General features: G+C 40.2%; 1 protein-coding gene across 1 annotated transcript; it reads right to left on the bottom strand.

Annotated features, from left to right (window-relative positions):
• Positions 1–782: 782 nt before the first annotated feature.
• igfbp2a (insulin-like growth factor binding protein 2a) lies at positions 783–13133 on the bottom strand. Its single transcript, XM_079336482.1, has 4 exons — positions 12619–13133; positions 3409–3590; positions 1646–1786; positions 783–1381 (listed from the first exon to the last, which is right to left on the bottom strand). Exons 1-4 carry the CDS (start codon positions 13016–13018, stop codon positions 1223–1225), a joined length of 882 nt encoding a protein of 293 aa, XP_079192608.1. The 5' UTR covers positions 13019–13133; the 3' UTR covers positions 783–1222.
• Positions 13134–15766: the final 2633 nt, after the last annotated feature.

Consider the following 15766-nt stretch of genomic DNA (forward strand, 5'->3'; position numbering starts at 1 on the left):
TTGAGGGTTTTGGCGTCTGGTAGTCTGTGGTGGCATGTCTGCTGGTTGTTGGGGGACCTGCTCGCCTACCTGTTGATTGCTGATGGGCTTCACCTGAGTAGCAGGGCATATAAGCCAGGCTGGCCATGCTTTGGGCCACTCTCTCTCTGGTTACCACAACTGGCAATCCTCTGACATCCTCTGCATTTTGGGTTTTGAATGGGATAAAATATACCTCATGCAGACCTTCATTGAATGTAATGGCTTGAACGAGCTGTTCATAACAGTTGCCATCAAACATCCGAAATTTAGCTGTGTCATGTTACGAATAGTAGCATGCTGAAGTTAGCATGTATCTCAAACATTGATATGCTGACGAGGGTTACAGAATCATTGTAGTCCAGGGGTGTTGAACAGTCCTCAAGGGTCGGATACCTCAGACTTTCAGATGTCTCCCTGCTCCAACACGCCTGCTTTCAACCAATGTGCTGTCATCAAGCCCTGCAGAAGCCTGATAATGAGTTGCTCATTAGATTCAGCTGTGATGGAGCAGGGAGACATCTAACAGTCTGAGGAATCCAGCCTTTCAGGACTGGAGTTTGACAAAGGCTGTAGTCTGTTTTAATTGCAACTGGTTTTAATAAAAGGTTTCAAAACATGCAGTTTTTCAAATTTAAGTTTCTAAGAATGTGGACTGCATTGCCTTTTCTTGTTTTTACTCAAATACGGCCACTTTTATAATACTACTACTGTTCCTGCACCACATTCAAAGTGAGTCAAATTAAAAAAGAGACAGGCATGGATTGAAATTATCACCATTTTAATAGCATTATATGTTAATGTTGCGAACAGTAGTCTGCAAGCTATCACACAATAAACTCCTAAAAACCCCAGATACTGCATGTAGAAGGCTTCTCTTGTTTTTCAAAACATACAGTACAAAACACTGATGACAAAGCAAATCTGAGCAAAGTCACATTAGCGAAGCGAAGTCACCAACTGCAGCTGAGGTCTATTGAATACTTCTTATCTTTACTCCTCCTAAAAATAATCTGCAGTTACTTCCTACGCAGCTAGCTGGATTCTATCATTTAACCCTTTTTGGTGGCTAAGATTTCACTGTCATCAAATGTACTAGAGACACCAACACACAGAAAGATAAGATATAGCTTACTCAGATGTTTTTTTGTTCCCAAGTACTTTACAGTTTGTTTGTTGTTGTTTTTTGTTGTTTAATGCCACTCTATATTTCGGCGGTGTCAGGGAGCTCAAGCTCCAGCTCTCGTAGGTACTGGCTGCAGTTGGGGTCACCCCTCACAGTAGGGGCTGATGGGATCGGTCGGCCGGTGTGAGGGTTGACGCACCAGCACTCACCCCTCTGACCGTGGAGAGACATCTTGCACTGAAAACACAAATCAAGTTTATTCCTTTGTGTCAATCTTTCCCTTAATATTCATGGTAAACACGATGGTTTACTTGTGAAGAGTTATTGTTAATAATGTGTTTCGGGTTTTATATTGCATATGTTTTCATTTTAGTCCATTTTATTACATACTGTTTCTTGAAAATGTCATTTTTTGTTTGTAATTGTATTTTTATATCCTGACACATCAGGGGCCTGAATCTTGCCTGCTTTCCACCCTCTGTTTGAAACTCCTTGAGTCACCTGTTTGAGGTTATACTGCCCCCTCTTGTCGCAGTTGGGAATGTGCAGGGCGTACAAGTCTTCAAGGGGACCTCTGTTATCTCTGAAGGGCATCTTTGATATCCTCTCCAGGATCTGGTCGAGCTCCTGCTGACACTGAGTCTGAAACAGAACAAAACACAACAACACTGATGTCATTATTTAAGGCCTGTATAGCTTGATTTGGGTGTGTTCTCAGCATCAGGTTTCCAGAAAAAAATGCTGTGGCCTTCTGCAAAAAAAAAGTATTTATCCAAACTTAGGTGCATGCATACTAGAATTTATTTAAATAAGCCCAAGAATTCAGGAAAGTCAATGCACACAAGAGAAAGTAGCTGTACAGATGGATTATTACCAAGATGCGTTTGCAAGGCAATCACAACTTTCTAAGTTGCTACATCAAATCTCATAAAAAAGGCACAACACACACACACTCACACAACCATTATAAAGCGAAGGGGATTTCTGTAATGAAGCAAATGAATCGTGTTTTCTTGCCAGTAATGAATAACAACTCCTGCCAGTGACCCCAGGTTTACCTCATGATTTAAAAGGAGCCAAATGTGAGACAGTTATACGTTTCTGGTAGAGCAATAACCTTTTATATGTGTTTTTATGGTGGATGGAAAGTACCACGACGCCTGTTAGAAATACGCTGTCAGTCCGACCTCAGGGATCAGGTGTCAGAAAGTATCTGATTTTTTGATTTAAAGGCAGAAAGGAAAAACAAACTGGAAAATGTAACTTTTTCTTCATGCCAAATCCTATTAAAATGTATACTCTGTTTCCTCTCAGGCTGTAAATTATTTCAAATAGAAATATTATCAACAGGTTCAAGCATTACTGTAAATTGAAGGATTTTTTTTTTAAATAAGGTATTCTTCAATGCAGAATCTAAACATGAACAACTGCTTAACCAGAGTGAGGCAGCACTGCACTCCTTTTTAGTTCCTACTCTACAGTCTCAGTCACAATGGCAGCAGAGTAACAGAACAAATGTGGCACCCTGTTTCAGAATCAGTGCTAAAAAAAAATCCCTCAAGTCAGACCGGTGCAACTTTCTAAAACTGAAACCGTTTTAGGTTATTTAAGTAGCACGGCTTACCTGTCTGCTAATCTTGTCCGGTACATGTTTGAAATCCTGCTTTCTGTTAAATGTATCATTCACAAGAGCCAAAAGTGCAAAATGTGAAAAAGGCTGTTTTGTCTGAGTGCAATTGATCATGTTGTCCGACACCTACCCCCTGGTTTCAGAAAATAACAACAATAAATAAATAAAAAGTCTCGCCACATATAGTCTTGTTTGCTTTTGATCATCAGAAAGAGACATAAGAACTGATTGACACCTCGTGGGAGCTTTAAATGAAAAAATGTTGAAAGTATGCAATGTAGAAATAAGCCCCCCTGAGCTTTACGTCTCTGGATAATGTTATTTTTGGTGTGGAATTTATTAATTAAAAACAGCAATGGACAACTGTTTAAAGTAAAAGTAAAAGAAATCCTCTTGGAAATATTTCCACGTCTTCAAACGGCAAGAATCATAAGTTAAAATAATCATTACATTTCATTATGTATTGATAAAAAGTTTCAAGCTTGGATGTCTGACTTTGTATTTTTGGACATCATTCCTTCCTGAAGGCTTCTCTCTACCTTTTCCAGAGTCTGGATTTAATCCTATAAATACCTTTTACTAACAAACGTACAACAGCGATACGATACAAAAGAGCAACCTTAATATGCCTCACCTGTTTGGGCCGTGCAGGCTTTGTCTCCTCCACCTTGTTTGTCTTCATCTTGGTTTTCATCTCCTGCCTGTGCTGGCGTACGGCGCTCTCTTTGGGGCCCAGCCAGGTGGTCTCTTTGCTGGGCTTCCTGATGGCCGGGATCTCGCTCACGCCCTGCTCGAGAAGCGGCTCCACAGCCTCACCTGTGGGGTTTGGAGACACTGTTACATCCAAAAACCCATCAAAAAAAATGCTGCGTTTAGGCTAAATTGAGTCAGAACCGACTTTAATGTCTTGTTCAAGGATACTTGAACAAGACTGCACTATATTTATTATGCTTATAACAGTCAATACTGTACATAACCCTCTGATCACAATGCCACTTTAAATTCTTTCACTGGTCACTTTAACATGCCATTCACTGCACAGTATTATTAATATCTTTTCCATTGCCCTGCTGAGTCCACCGTGCTATAGTCCTCTGTATATATCCCCCCCTTACTACCTGGATTGTATTTATGCTTATGTTGTTACTTTTTTATTCGATTTTGACTTTTGTTTTTGATTCTGCACTGCTGCTGCTGCTGTAACGCCCGAATTTCCCCATTGGGGATCAATAAAGTTATATCCTATCCTATCCTATCCTATCCTACTTCAGAGGACACTTTGGCCTTTAAAGTCATTTAACCAGTGACTTATAATAAGCAGGTATTCTCCTCACACTGTCACTTCCATAATGGACTGGCCAGAGGCAAAAAGTGAGGTGAAATAAAGGATAAACTGCACTGATCATTTGTCAGAGTGACAGAGCTAGAGGTTTTTCGCAGCATTTTGCTCTTTGACCATGTGTCTCAAGTACAAAAAACTATACCCCTCTTTTACCCTCCTTCTTCTTGTTCTGGACCTATTGAAACTACTTTGTAAGACATTAAGCAAATGTCCCAGCTAGATAGAGCAAGGTAATCACTTACTTTTCATTCTGTGCTTAAATTACCACTCTTTTTTAATCATCTATTTTTGTTTCGGCTTGAATTTTGTGTCAGTATCTTCTCTTTGTGACAATTTTTCTCCTTGTCACATCTCACCTTTCTCTATAACGTTTGAGTCTTTAAGTAGTGGGGGTATGCCTGGAAGGCTCCAAACCACTGTTAAAGTGCTCTGAAATGCATCAGCACATCAGTGAGTCACTACAAGCCTTTTTCACTGAGTGAGGCAACCACATGCAGCTCTGTTAACAAGCTCACTGGCTGAGAAAAAGTTGGCCACTGCTAAACTTTAGTCACACTCGGGTTTCCATGGTTGCTTCTTTTCCTTAGTTGTGTGATTTTAATTTCATGAGCAGATGTGAAAAGTAGTTAGCTTTTAAATAAATTAGCATTTTTTCACTTTGCTTGATTTAGAAGACTAAGTGATGATACGGCCTATATTTAAGGTGTCGACAGGTCACTGCAGTTTGGTCATTAAAGAGACAGCGTCTTTGAAAAACCCAACAAAGAGAGAAGGACAAATCAGAAGTTCCTGGGAAAAAATTTGTCAAAACATTTGGTCTGTAAAAATCTCTAACCTGATTACAACTTTTACCACCATCTATGAAGACATGAAAGTGGTGTAAGACTAAATGTAGTACTTGGTTTAAAACTAATAGGATGAAGAAAGATAACAGCAAGACGAAAAAAACATCAGTCTGATTTATACACTTTGGAAATGAACCCCAAAAGAAGACTTAGGATTCGGGTTCAGCCTTCACAGCCAACAAACTGTCACTCGCTAGCTAAATAAAAGATGGTGTCATGCTAAGAAAAGGATTTAATGAGAGCATTTGCGTTTGCTACTTATGTTACTGAAAATGCGAAATGTGCACGTTGAAAAAAATTACTTTTTAGATGCCATAATTGTTATAAAACACAAATGTGATTGCTCCACAAAAAAGAGAAAACCTATATGATTTATAAATTAAAATGTTTGGGAATAAAACTTATAAAACAAGAGTTTCCCCATTTAGAAAAGTAGCAGATTGTCCCACTTCTCATGTTCTAAAACAAAAAAATGCTGAGACATTTTTTACCAGGTGAAAATTTGTCAAATATCAGACTTTCTGTGACCATCCAGCGATGGTTTTCATTCACTTTGACTGTCTCCTCTCTTCTCTTGTTAAACATCAACCGAAAAAAAAAAAACCTCTCTTCAAACAGATGGAGCAAACACTGTGAGAGGCCATCAGGTCCAACCCAACATGTTGTTTCTGACAACAGAGCATACTTAGGGAGTGGAAAAGGAGCTTCACTGCATCCAGCTGATTTTAGACGAAAAGGCTTTGAATACACATTCTTAAGGAACCAACTAGTTTAAAACTTAGCTTTTGAAAAAAGATGGCCATACAGAGCAGGAGGTAGTTTCTTTTTGCAGGATAGCATGTATTTCTCCTCTGCAGAACTTCACTTGACACCCAAAGGAAAGCAGGGAAATAAGCACAGACAGTAGAGAAGGTCAAACTGCTGGCCAGAATGTTCACAGTTATGCAAGGGCCAAGCTGTAACTTGCAGACTTGTGGAAAGGCATCTGAGGGGCAGAGAAAGAAAGCCAGCGTGGATACTCTGCAAGAGGTAAATTTGACATCCGGTTATAGAATATGATTACAAAAGGCCTAACACAGAATGAGAGAAAGGAAATTCCAAACGAAGCAATAACAAGGTGCTGGCGCCTTTTGCCATCAGATAGATCTGGTGTTGTTGGACTTGAGTTCCCCCTATGACGCTCCACTGTGCTCTCTCTTGTTCTCCTTTGAAGACTTTGCAAAAAAAAAAAGGGGCAAAAGTCAACTGAAATCAGGTGTGTGTGTTTAAACTCAGGAGTATCGACAGCTGGGGAGCCTTTTGTTTTGATGTCTTGCATAATCTCCACAGTATCCAAAGGGCAGAACCATCACTCCCTCTTTTTTTGAAGAAAGGAAACTTGAGAGGTGCACTGTCTGTGTTCGCACAGACACACAAGAAGGTACATTTCATGAGCAGCAATCTCCCTATTGAATGTATAGGCACACACACAAACCAGGAGGGTCAGGACCCCACTTTCAGGGGGCACTAGGCCTCTGCAGTCAAAGCCGTTCCACAGCGGTGGGCTTGGGATCAGTAGTGTCAACAGAGCAGCAAGTCTACTGTCCAGTCTGCTGCTTGAGTTAATCCCAGCACATTGATGCAGAGAGCCTTGCTTTCTATATCTGATCCATGTCAAATTCCCAGATGGCACATAGGCCAGAAGTGTCATGTCTGATCGCCCAGGTTCAGGCTCAACTGAGCGATTTGCAAAGCTTGGACGAGTCTCGGAAAATGAGTCTTTATTGTTTCATTTAGGTAATAGTTTTATCTAATTTAAGTTATCAGCTCGATGTGTTGATTTTATGTTTTTGTTATCGAAGGAGAATTGTTTTTAAGGATAAGTATTGGAACAAGAATTTTCCAAGACAGATTTAAGGACAAATGAGTAATAACTATTTTGTTTCTTTAACTTTGAATTTGACTTTTTTTTATTTTTATCTTCATCAAACAGCTTCTTTAATCTATAGCCATCGAGTGACTCAGCCAAGCCGACATTTGACCTACTCAAACATGCAGAAGCTGATTCGGGTCGGTCTGAACTATTTTCACCAACACTGTACTGTAGCTGTAACAAAGCATATCTTTCTCACTGTGGAGCTTGGAGGTGTGAAATGGGTCATGTTGACGCTCAAGAAGTTGATGAAAAGGTCTGCCAAGAGTAGCTGCAGTTCATCATCCATTATGAAGTGTGACTGTCTTCCTAGAAACACAAACACGCAAACTCAGCAAAGTGCATATTTGTTTACCTTCCAGGCTTTCTGGCCCGCAACTGTCATTGGACAGGCTCTGGCATGCAACGCCACATCCAAGGCCAAGTATCTTCCTCACTAATGGCACTACGGGGTGAACTTTCAGGGGGGATTGAATGGGACCCAAACTAGGACGTAAATTTGGGCAAGCTGAAACAAGTTGGACTTGTAGGCCATCACATAAAACTGCATCTGACAATCATTCCTCATCAATGTGAGTGGATAAAACCTCTGACGTTTACGCTTCTGTTTTACAACAAAGGTGTCTTTCTGGTCATTCAGTGAAAACTTTATGTCTGTAAAATGTCAATAAAGGTGTTTCCGAGGTGACGGCCAGTCAGGTTTTTAAAAGGTCAAAGGACAATGTCAACCTGGAGTAGAGAGGGCTATTTTAAGGTTGCATGTTTTTTTTTACTGAAGTCCACGAAGGCAACATAAAGAGCAAGGACAGAAACAGATTACATATCATCTCATTTATCCCATCCTTAGGATTACTGGCTCAACTATACAATGATTAATGGAAAATTGATTTCCTGATGTTCATGACTCCAAAGCCAGCCATCCCACTGACTTTTGCTTTCCCCAAAATGTTATTTGTTTGTTTGGGGGAGTATATCAGAAACTGTATAATGGATTTTTAGATAATTTGGTACATCCAATCGTATTACCCACAGAATGGACCTCATATTACGCTTTGAGAAACTGTGTAGAACTGTTTCAACTCCTTCATCTCCATTTTTAGACAGAAATAGCTTTGACATTTCAGAAATAAGTTCCCAATAATGCACTGTAGGAAGTACAAACAGATATACCGAAGTGGTATCCAAAAAAATAATGTCATAAATGGTCACACTCTGCAAGATAAGTAAAAATCCATCATGGAAGGCATTAGTTGATCAACTAATTGGATTGGACAAATGTTCTTATGAATACTCAAATATGATGTGACTTTTGCATATTTGACAAAGACATCTGGGAAACTGAGAAATGACTTGAAAAACAGCTTTTTAGTTTCACTGTAGAAATCATGAAGAAGACACCAAACACATCTGTCCAAGTTGTGTCTTCAAACAACTCTGAAACTGCCCCCCTCTTTCACGCAAAACTTCTTCTATCTCATCCCCTCCAGTGTAAGTTGTATTTTAGACTGCGTTCATATTGTCTTCAATCACCCTCGACAAGAGACCCAGCGTGGGAAGTCCCTCTGGATCTCTATAGGTACAGGGAGATTCTTGGCACGGATAGACATGAAGTCGACGCCTGCGGGGAGATGGTACGAATGCCCCTGTTTTTGGAGACGCCTGTGGGGGGATTATCTCGGAGCTATTTCAGTCTATGCGGGCTCCGTCTGGATGCCCTCGCAGGTACGCAGGAATGCCCCTTGTTAGCTAACTGTGTTATGTCAGTGACTAGATGGCACGGGGGTTTTCCACTTTTCTTTCCAGCCCATTTTGCCTCTCCATAACAACTTTTATAACACATCTGACACCAAAAACCTTTTCCCCCTGATTGTCAACATCCTAAACAGACTCTAAATGTATCTGACCACAGATAAAAGGTTTAAAAGGGGGGGGGGGGGGTAATAACCAACTAACGTGGTCTTAGACCCATTGGAACCACCTATGGGCTCTGTTTAGGCTATGTTAATCAACTTCCTTCCTCTCAAGGTCATAAATGGTGAAATCCCAGTCAAAACAACTAAACGTCAATCCAAACTGATTCAGGGAGAATAGATCTGAGTCCAGGTTTCTGTGAGAACAGAATATCAAGTGATACTGTGCATAAACAGAGAATATAGGGGGGAAAGTTTGGGGTTTTAGTTGGAGAGTCAGCTTAAAATTAAAAGAAACATGGAATATTTTTGTAGTTAAAGTCTGGAATTGAAATAAAAATATACTGTCTGAGATCATATCTATATCATAGTTTGGAAATTTCCAATTGACATAGCTAACCTAGTTTTTACTTTTTGAGCACTATAGTTACACATAATGGAAATTTCTGATTTCAACCTTTTCACATCAAAGAGAAGTTCAAGTGATTTTCCGTTCTCCATTAAAATTTGTACTTATTAAGCTAAAGTCAACAAAAACCCATTATTTGACAAAGACTTAACTCCCAAAATCAGATATATGTTCTCGAATACACAGCAGAGTTTCCTAGAGAAGCACATGCAGGCTATCACTCATGCAGCACACAAACACACTGATCACAGATGCTGAGGGTGGGAGGTTTTAGGGAAGAAATCTGAGCACACAGGGTTTGGTTTTTTGGTTTTATTCAACTTCACCAAAGAGCAATTTGGAATTTTCCAATTCAGATGTTCAGCTGTGACAGGGTGAACCACATATCTGTGTGGTCGCATGCATGAAACATAGTTGCGTTTGTGCACCACAGGACCATCAGAGGCTTGTCGGTTGGTGCACCATATCTGTAGCTTTGATTAAAGCCAAAAACCATATCATCAGCAATGTGCAATTTATGTGACTGCACTCAGAGATCTTTAAAGACAAGTTAACTGACAGAAAATCATTTAAATCAATGGGGCCCAAACAGAAATTAGTAGAATTTGAAAATGCTCTCTGCACCCTGGGTGAGTGCATTTTTTTGAGATTTATAAAACAATATCTAATTACTAATGGGCTGTAATTAGGTGCTTTGATAATTTAAAACAGAGAACAAAAAATAGCCTGAGGTTTGGACCACAGAACAAAATAAGCAAATGCAGTGCCAGTACACTTAATCCAATCAAAGTTTCATTAAAAGCAAACACAGAGCTAAATTGGTTCATTGTTTCGTTTTTTTATTATTTTAATCATCACTGCAGGCTTTATTTAGCAGCGGGGGATAGTTAAAGGGTCAAATGAAGACTGTATCTGACCTTTGATCGCTTCTCTTGTAGTTGTTTTAAGCGCTGATCCAAGAGTTTTCAGGGACTATTCTTGCCATCTTGGCATTTTGTGCAGGATAAAACCTTTACATCAATTCTTTTTTTTACTTTTAAGGATTTTGCTTGAAATTGTCTTTAGCTCCTGACAGACATTGACAAATATGCCGTCTGAAAAAGAAACAAAAAAGATCTGTCATCTGTAGCAGCTATAACACGTAAGAACGTCGACCAATGTTGGATACCTATCCTGCCTTTAAAGTGCTGTAAAACCCCAATGATGATCACATTCAACGGCAGCCATTTTCCACTAAGAACGCGTAGGGTTGGGAGCTAAAATGTTGACAAACGACCACTTTTGTTTCTCAGTGTTGCACATATAGAAGTATGTGATTGGACAATTGATTAAATACCATCTTCCTGATAATTAAGCATTTGGAATAACAACAAACAGTAAGAATATGGAGGGACACAGCACTGGTGTTATTTGTTTGTGTCTGACTGAACGAAATAAGCTGTAAAAACAGGACGACAGGATGCTGAGGCTTTCAAACATCCAGATAAAGCAGCTGCAGTCTTTCATTCTTTGATTCTTTGCCCGTGTCTTAGCTTAATTTTGTTCCTCCTTCAAATAAATACAGCCACTTTGTATCATAATCAGCTTCCCCCCCTCTTTTTACAGCTTATTTCTCTGAAGCAAATGATTTTCAATAAGTAAATAGGCAGAATTTTAAAGGTTTTTCTCCACCTTTCTCTTGTGAGTTCTGTCAGTGATCTAATTACTTCCACTTTTTGCCCCATATCTAAGAACAATTAATGACAGGACATCAAGTGGGTGTCGTCTAAATCAGGGCCAGCCACTGTCAGGATCCACCTGTTACACCAGCTGTACCTTTATTGAGTAATATTGAAGGAATCAAATCAAATACATGATGTAAAAGTGGAGGAAAACCATTTCCTAAGAGTTTTCTTCGTAAAAAGAAATGTTCTTGTTCCGTCTTTTGGCCTTGGGAAACACTTTGTTCTCTTCGCTCTGGCCACTCTGTCTTTGTCAGAAATCGCTCTTCCATCTGACGCAGCAAGCCTTTTCTCTGAAGCAGCCTTTAGAGCCAATTTCTAAGCTCTTACTGCCATTTGGGACACTTCTGACTTAATCTCAGAGCTTTCAACCTGCAAGAGCGAACACACAGCAAGGCCCAAAACTTGAGGGGGAAGGAAAATCTTTGACATCTAACAAATTGCCTCCTTGAAAGCAAGCCTTTACATGGTGTGTCTGTGTATTTTGTCTTGTTTTGTTCTTGCGTAACTCTAAAACTCATGCATGTTTTATTGTGGGTGAAGGTTACAAAATAGTGGAAGAAAATGATTATGATGGGCGGTTATCAAGAGTGTCGTAAGGCTTTTGTCGAGCTTTGTCAGCATGCTCGATCCTTGCAGAGAGCAGGGTTACTTGAGTAGTTTCTCTAAGTTCCAGTGGCAAAATAAACACGTGTCAACCTGGAGGTAAACTCTGACAAAGCCTGGATATTGTAAATGAGTATAAAATCACACCCAGCCGGCTCCGCTCACTCTTTGACTGTTTGCAGCCTCAAAATCAGCCCTCAATAAAGCTGTCGACTTCTTCATTGTGACCTTCATTGTGATCCTCCTGCACATATGTACAGCTTATTTTCAATGCAGACAACATGGTGAATGTCGTCACTGTCAACAGCAGGTTACAGTTAGGTCTGGTCAAAGCTTAAAGTCCACTTTTTCAATCAATGCAGCATTCCTCCTGCTGTCTCTCTGTTTCTCTCTGCACTCCCCTGTAGAAATGTCAACATCAATAGGCTACTACTATGTTTTCTGTGTCCCATCCCACATGAATTACAACTTCTGGGAACTCCTGGGAATTATTTTGCCGGCCAAAACCTTGTTGTTACAGTCGTTTAAAGGCAGATATTGGGGAGAAGGCTGCAGGGCCAGCTGTGCATAGCTGAGGTGGGCAGAGTGATTTTTTTTTCCTCTTTTGTTTCTCTCTGCTCATGCACACCACGATGATTCAGAAAACTTTGAACAGGTCTGTGCAACTCAGGTTTTATCAGAAGTGTATTAAAGGGTCATGCAAGAAGCAATGAATCAAGCAAATACTGCAGGAACATAAAGAAGATTGCACACTTTAAGGATACAAGCTACACACAATGCACAACAGCAAATTTTCCAAAATATTTTAAGATTTTAGGAAAATGTGAATAAAAGGTGTGTTAAAATGGCAAATTAATGATACAAAAAAATATGTATTGCAAACAACAACAACAACATAAAAAGCCTTTAGGCTATCCTTCAAAGAACTGCTAAATGATAGGTAGAGCTTCCCTGTTAAGTAACAGTCCCTGCTTGACACATTTTGGCTCAGCCTTCATGACTCTGCAATATTTCTACACTATTCCCTATGCAGCAGTCTAGACAGAGTCATTAAAAATTGATAAAAGACAACCAGATTTCCAGGAATAAAGCGACTAACCACTGGTTTGCTCCCGCTGCTCGTGGCCGTGGGTAGTGGTCTCGGTGTCCACTTTGCACCGGCACTGGCCCTGGCCCTGCACCAGTTGCTCCAGGGGAAGCTCCGAGTCGGGCGTCGGGTAGCACCGCAGACCGGTGGAACACCTTGGGGTGTACACGCCACACATCTCGCCCTCTTGCCGGGCGCACACGGGGCAGCACCCGCAGCCCGGTTCGCGCACGATCTCCGCGCAAGCCTCGGTGAGCTTTGGGCACAGCGCCTGACGCTCCGCGGTGCAGCCCGGGCAGCGGAACACCATCTCGGCCAAGGAGGCACCGGCGAGGGACGCTGAGAGGATCAGCAAGCTGCAGCCCGCGTACGACAGCATTGTTGGAGGCTTGAGTATTCTGGGCATTATCATGGGGTGTTAAAAGGCAATCCCAAGTGGGAAAAAAGGGGAAGAAATGTGCATGCGAACAGGTGAAGCCGGGGGCTGGGAGGGCTGCTGGGTCCTACAAATTCCCAGGTTTACTCTTGGGGCCACATGTTGGTGCTGATGGGAAATTAGGATTTTGTTCAAATGACACTTTCACAGGAGAAAATACAAGATTATGTTCTTCTTTATTCATGTAAACTCAGATCAGTTTGCTCCGAGATGAGAAGAAATGTCTTAAATGTTTTGTTAATTGGCTTATTTTTAAGTTTTTGTAAGTTTTTAAGGCCAGTGTAAACATTCTCCATCACTCTATACATAAAGGTGTTGTTTTTTTACAATCTTGCCTCATAAACACCTTAATTATATCATATATTAAAGAAAAAAAACAACACAGGCATGCAGGTGCAAAATATTTCTTTAAGGTTTCACCTTTAGGATATATGAATTCCTGCATATCCTCATCTATTGCCCCCAAAATTATTTTAACAATGGTGAAATGACTCTATTGTCATCAGGGGTTTCGAGGTGACATTATAAAAAAAAAGAATACTGACAAATGACCTCAGCCTTTTACTGCATGTTATCCTCCACCCACCCTCTGCAGTATAATATAAACAACAAAGAAATAGTCCATCTTATCATTTATGGTTTCATTTGCTTTTGAGGGCCATAAAGAGGTATCAGTGTTAAGTTCACTCGGTTTCATTATCAGGTAAAAACACCTCACAGGAGCTTTAAGTGCAAACATCATTATCTTTAAATTGGGTGGTGCTGTTTTGACCTTATCTCTACAAGGCTGCATGAAGTGGAAAAGAACCTGATGCACTATAACTAAAAATGTTGTTCTTATTGTAAAAATGAATTCAAACCTAGACATGAATCCTGCATTTCTGGTCAACACCAGAGGCGAAGGAAAATGAAGAGGAGTTATCTGTGTGGGAAATAATAATTATGAACACTAGTTGCAGGGGCCTCCAATGAGCTTTTGCCTAGGGCCCCAACAGACCCTAAAATCGCCCCTGCTCAACACTAGACAGTGTGTAAGGACTGCATTAATGTCCTTACTGCATGTTTTCTTTCAATCAGCACCGTCTGCCCCAAATCTCCCAGAATGCATGAAAAAACAAACAAACAAACTATGTGCAGAGCATTCCTAACATGGAAAGACCTCCCTGCTGTGGCAGGCATGTCCATTGACACTTAATTAAAACTCACCATGTGTACAGTAATACTACTGTGCACATATGGGCTACTGCAATATTTCCAATCGAAGAAGCTCCTATTAACCCTGTGTGTGTTTATCCAGAAATAAAACGTCCTCTGCAGAAATAAATGCAGATAATTTTGTTTTGTGGGTGCACACTGATTGGATACTATTCAGGGACAGAAAGGACACATTTGAAGCTTTCTTGTGCCCCATTGGTGTAAATCAGGAGGATGCCTGGAGGCCTGTTTGCACTCAGAACCTCACATGTCACATTATGAAAACCAATGCATGGAAAAGCAGCCGGCTAATATGCACAAACAGGCCGCAGTATCTGCCCATGTGTGCAAAGTTATACCCACCCCAAGGTCACTAACTTAAATGTCCTCCCCTTGGAAACTCTGGATAAACTCCACATTGATAGAAGAAGGTATGGGGTTTCTGATTGGACGAGGATGCATACAAAGCACGTGATTCTGCAAGTACACAGAGCAGCCTTTTTAACAATTTACCACTTAATTTTCTCCCCATATTTAGCATTTATGAGCGGTATACAAATCCATAATGAATGCTCTGTAACCCAATAAGATGTCATTATTGTATGGGGAACTTCAGATTTGTGTAGGTAATACACTAGTTCATCATTTGCTGCATTTGCGTAAGAGGGCCTTATACAATCACCTGTTCCAATGCTTTCATGAGTATATCTGATTTAATTGTCACGTCTGATCTTTCTCCTGTACAAAAGGTCGGAACATTTTACAGCATCTAAGACGGACATTGATGTGTAATAATTCATTGTTTCAAGAGGTTTTTTTTATCCAAAGTAGCTTTCTGGAAGAATTCTTGTGTTTGAAAGCTTAATTTCACATTTGTTTTTTTAAATACTTATTCCTACAACTAACAAAACAAAGTATTACATGACAGTAATTCCAGCTCTATAATGCATCCTTATCAACTCGATCGACACAGATCGACACAGATCCCTTATGGGACTGTAAAAGTAATTTGTCATCTGCTCAGATAAGATAAAATTAGAAAAGGTCACGCTGAAATCTTCTAAAAACAAAAACACATTTGCATGTTTGTATCCCAAAACACAAATCTGTATTAGATTGCAAAATCTAGACAGAGTTATTATTTGTCAAAATCAGCTTTCAAGCATGCAGACTTAAACAGCTAGCGCCATGTGCAACATCTCACTGAGTGGAAATGTTTACCAAATTACAGTACATAAATCCTAACATGGAAACCCTCACATCACAAGTCCCAAACGGAAAAAATGCTTATGTGTGTGTTTTTGTACGCGAGTGTTTGTTTGTTGCCTAGCAACAAGTGATGCATGTCTAATTTAGGGAAAATTCTTGCTTTATTTGGTCATGCAAATCTTTGTGAGGTATCTGCATTACGTGTTCCCCCAATGAAACTAAATAAAGACTTGTTGAAAACTGCTCTCTTAATGTGTTGGAGGAGTTAATGTGTGGGTTTACAGTTTTTAAGGCCAGAAGTTGCTCCCCTTATATGCTGAT

Source organism: Symphodus melops, assembly GCF_947650265.1.
Source record: "Symphodus melops genome assembly, chromosome: 23".
In the NCBI taxonomy this organism is placed as follows: Eukaryota; Metazoa; Chordata; class Actinopteri; order Labriformes; family Labridae; genus Symphodus; species Symphodus melops.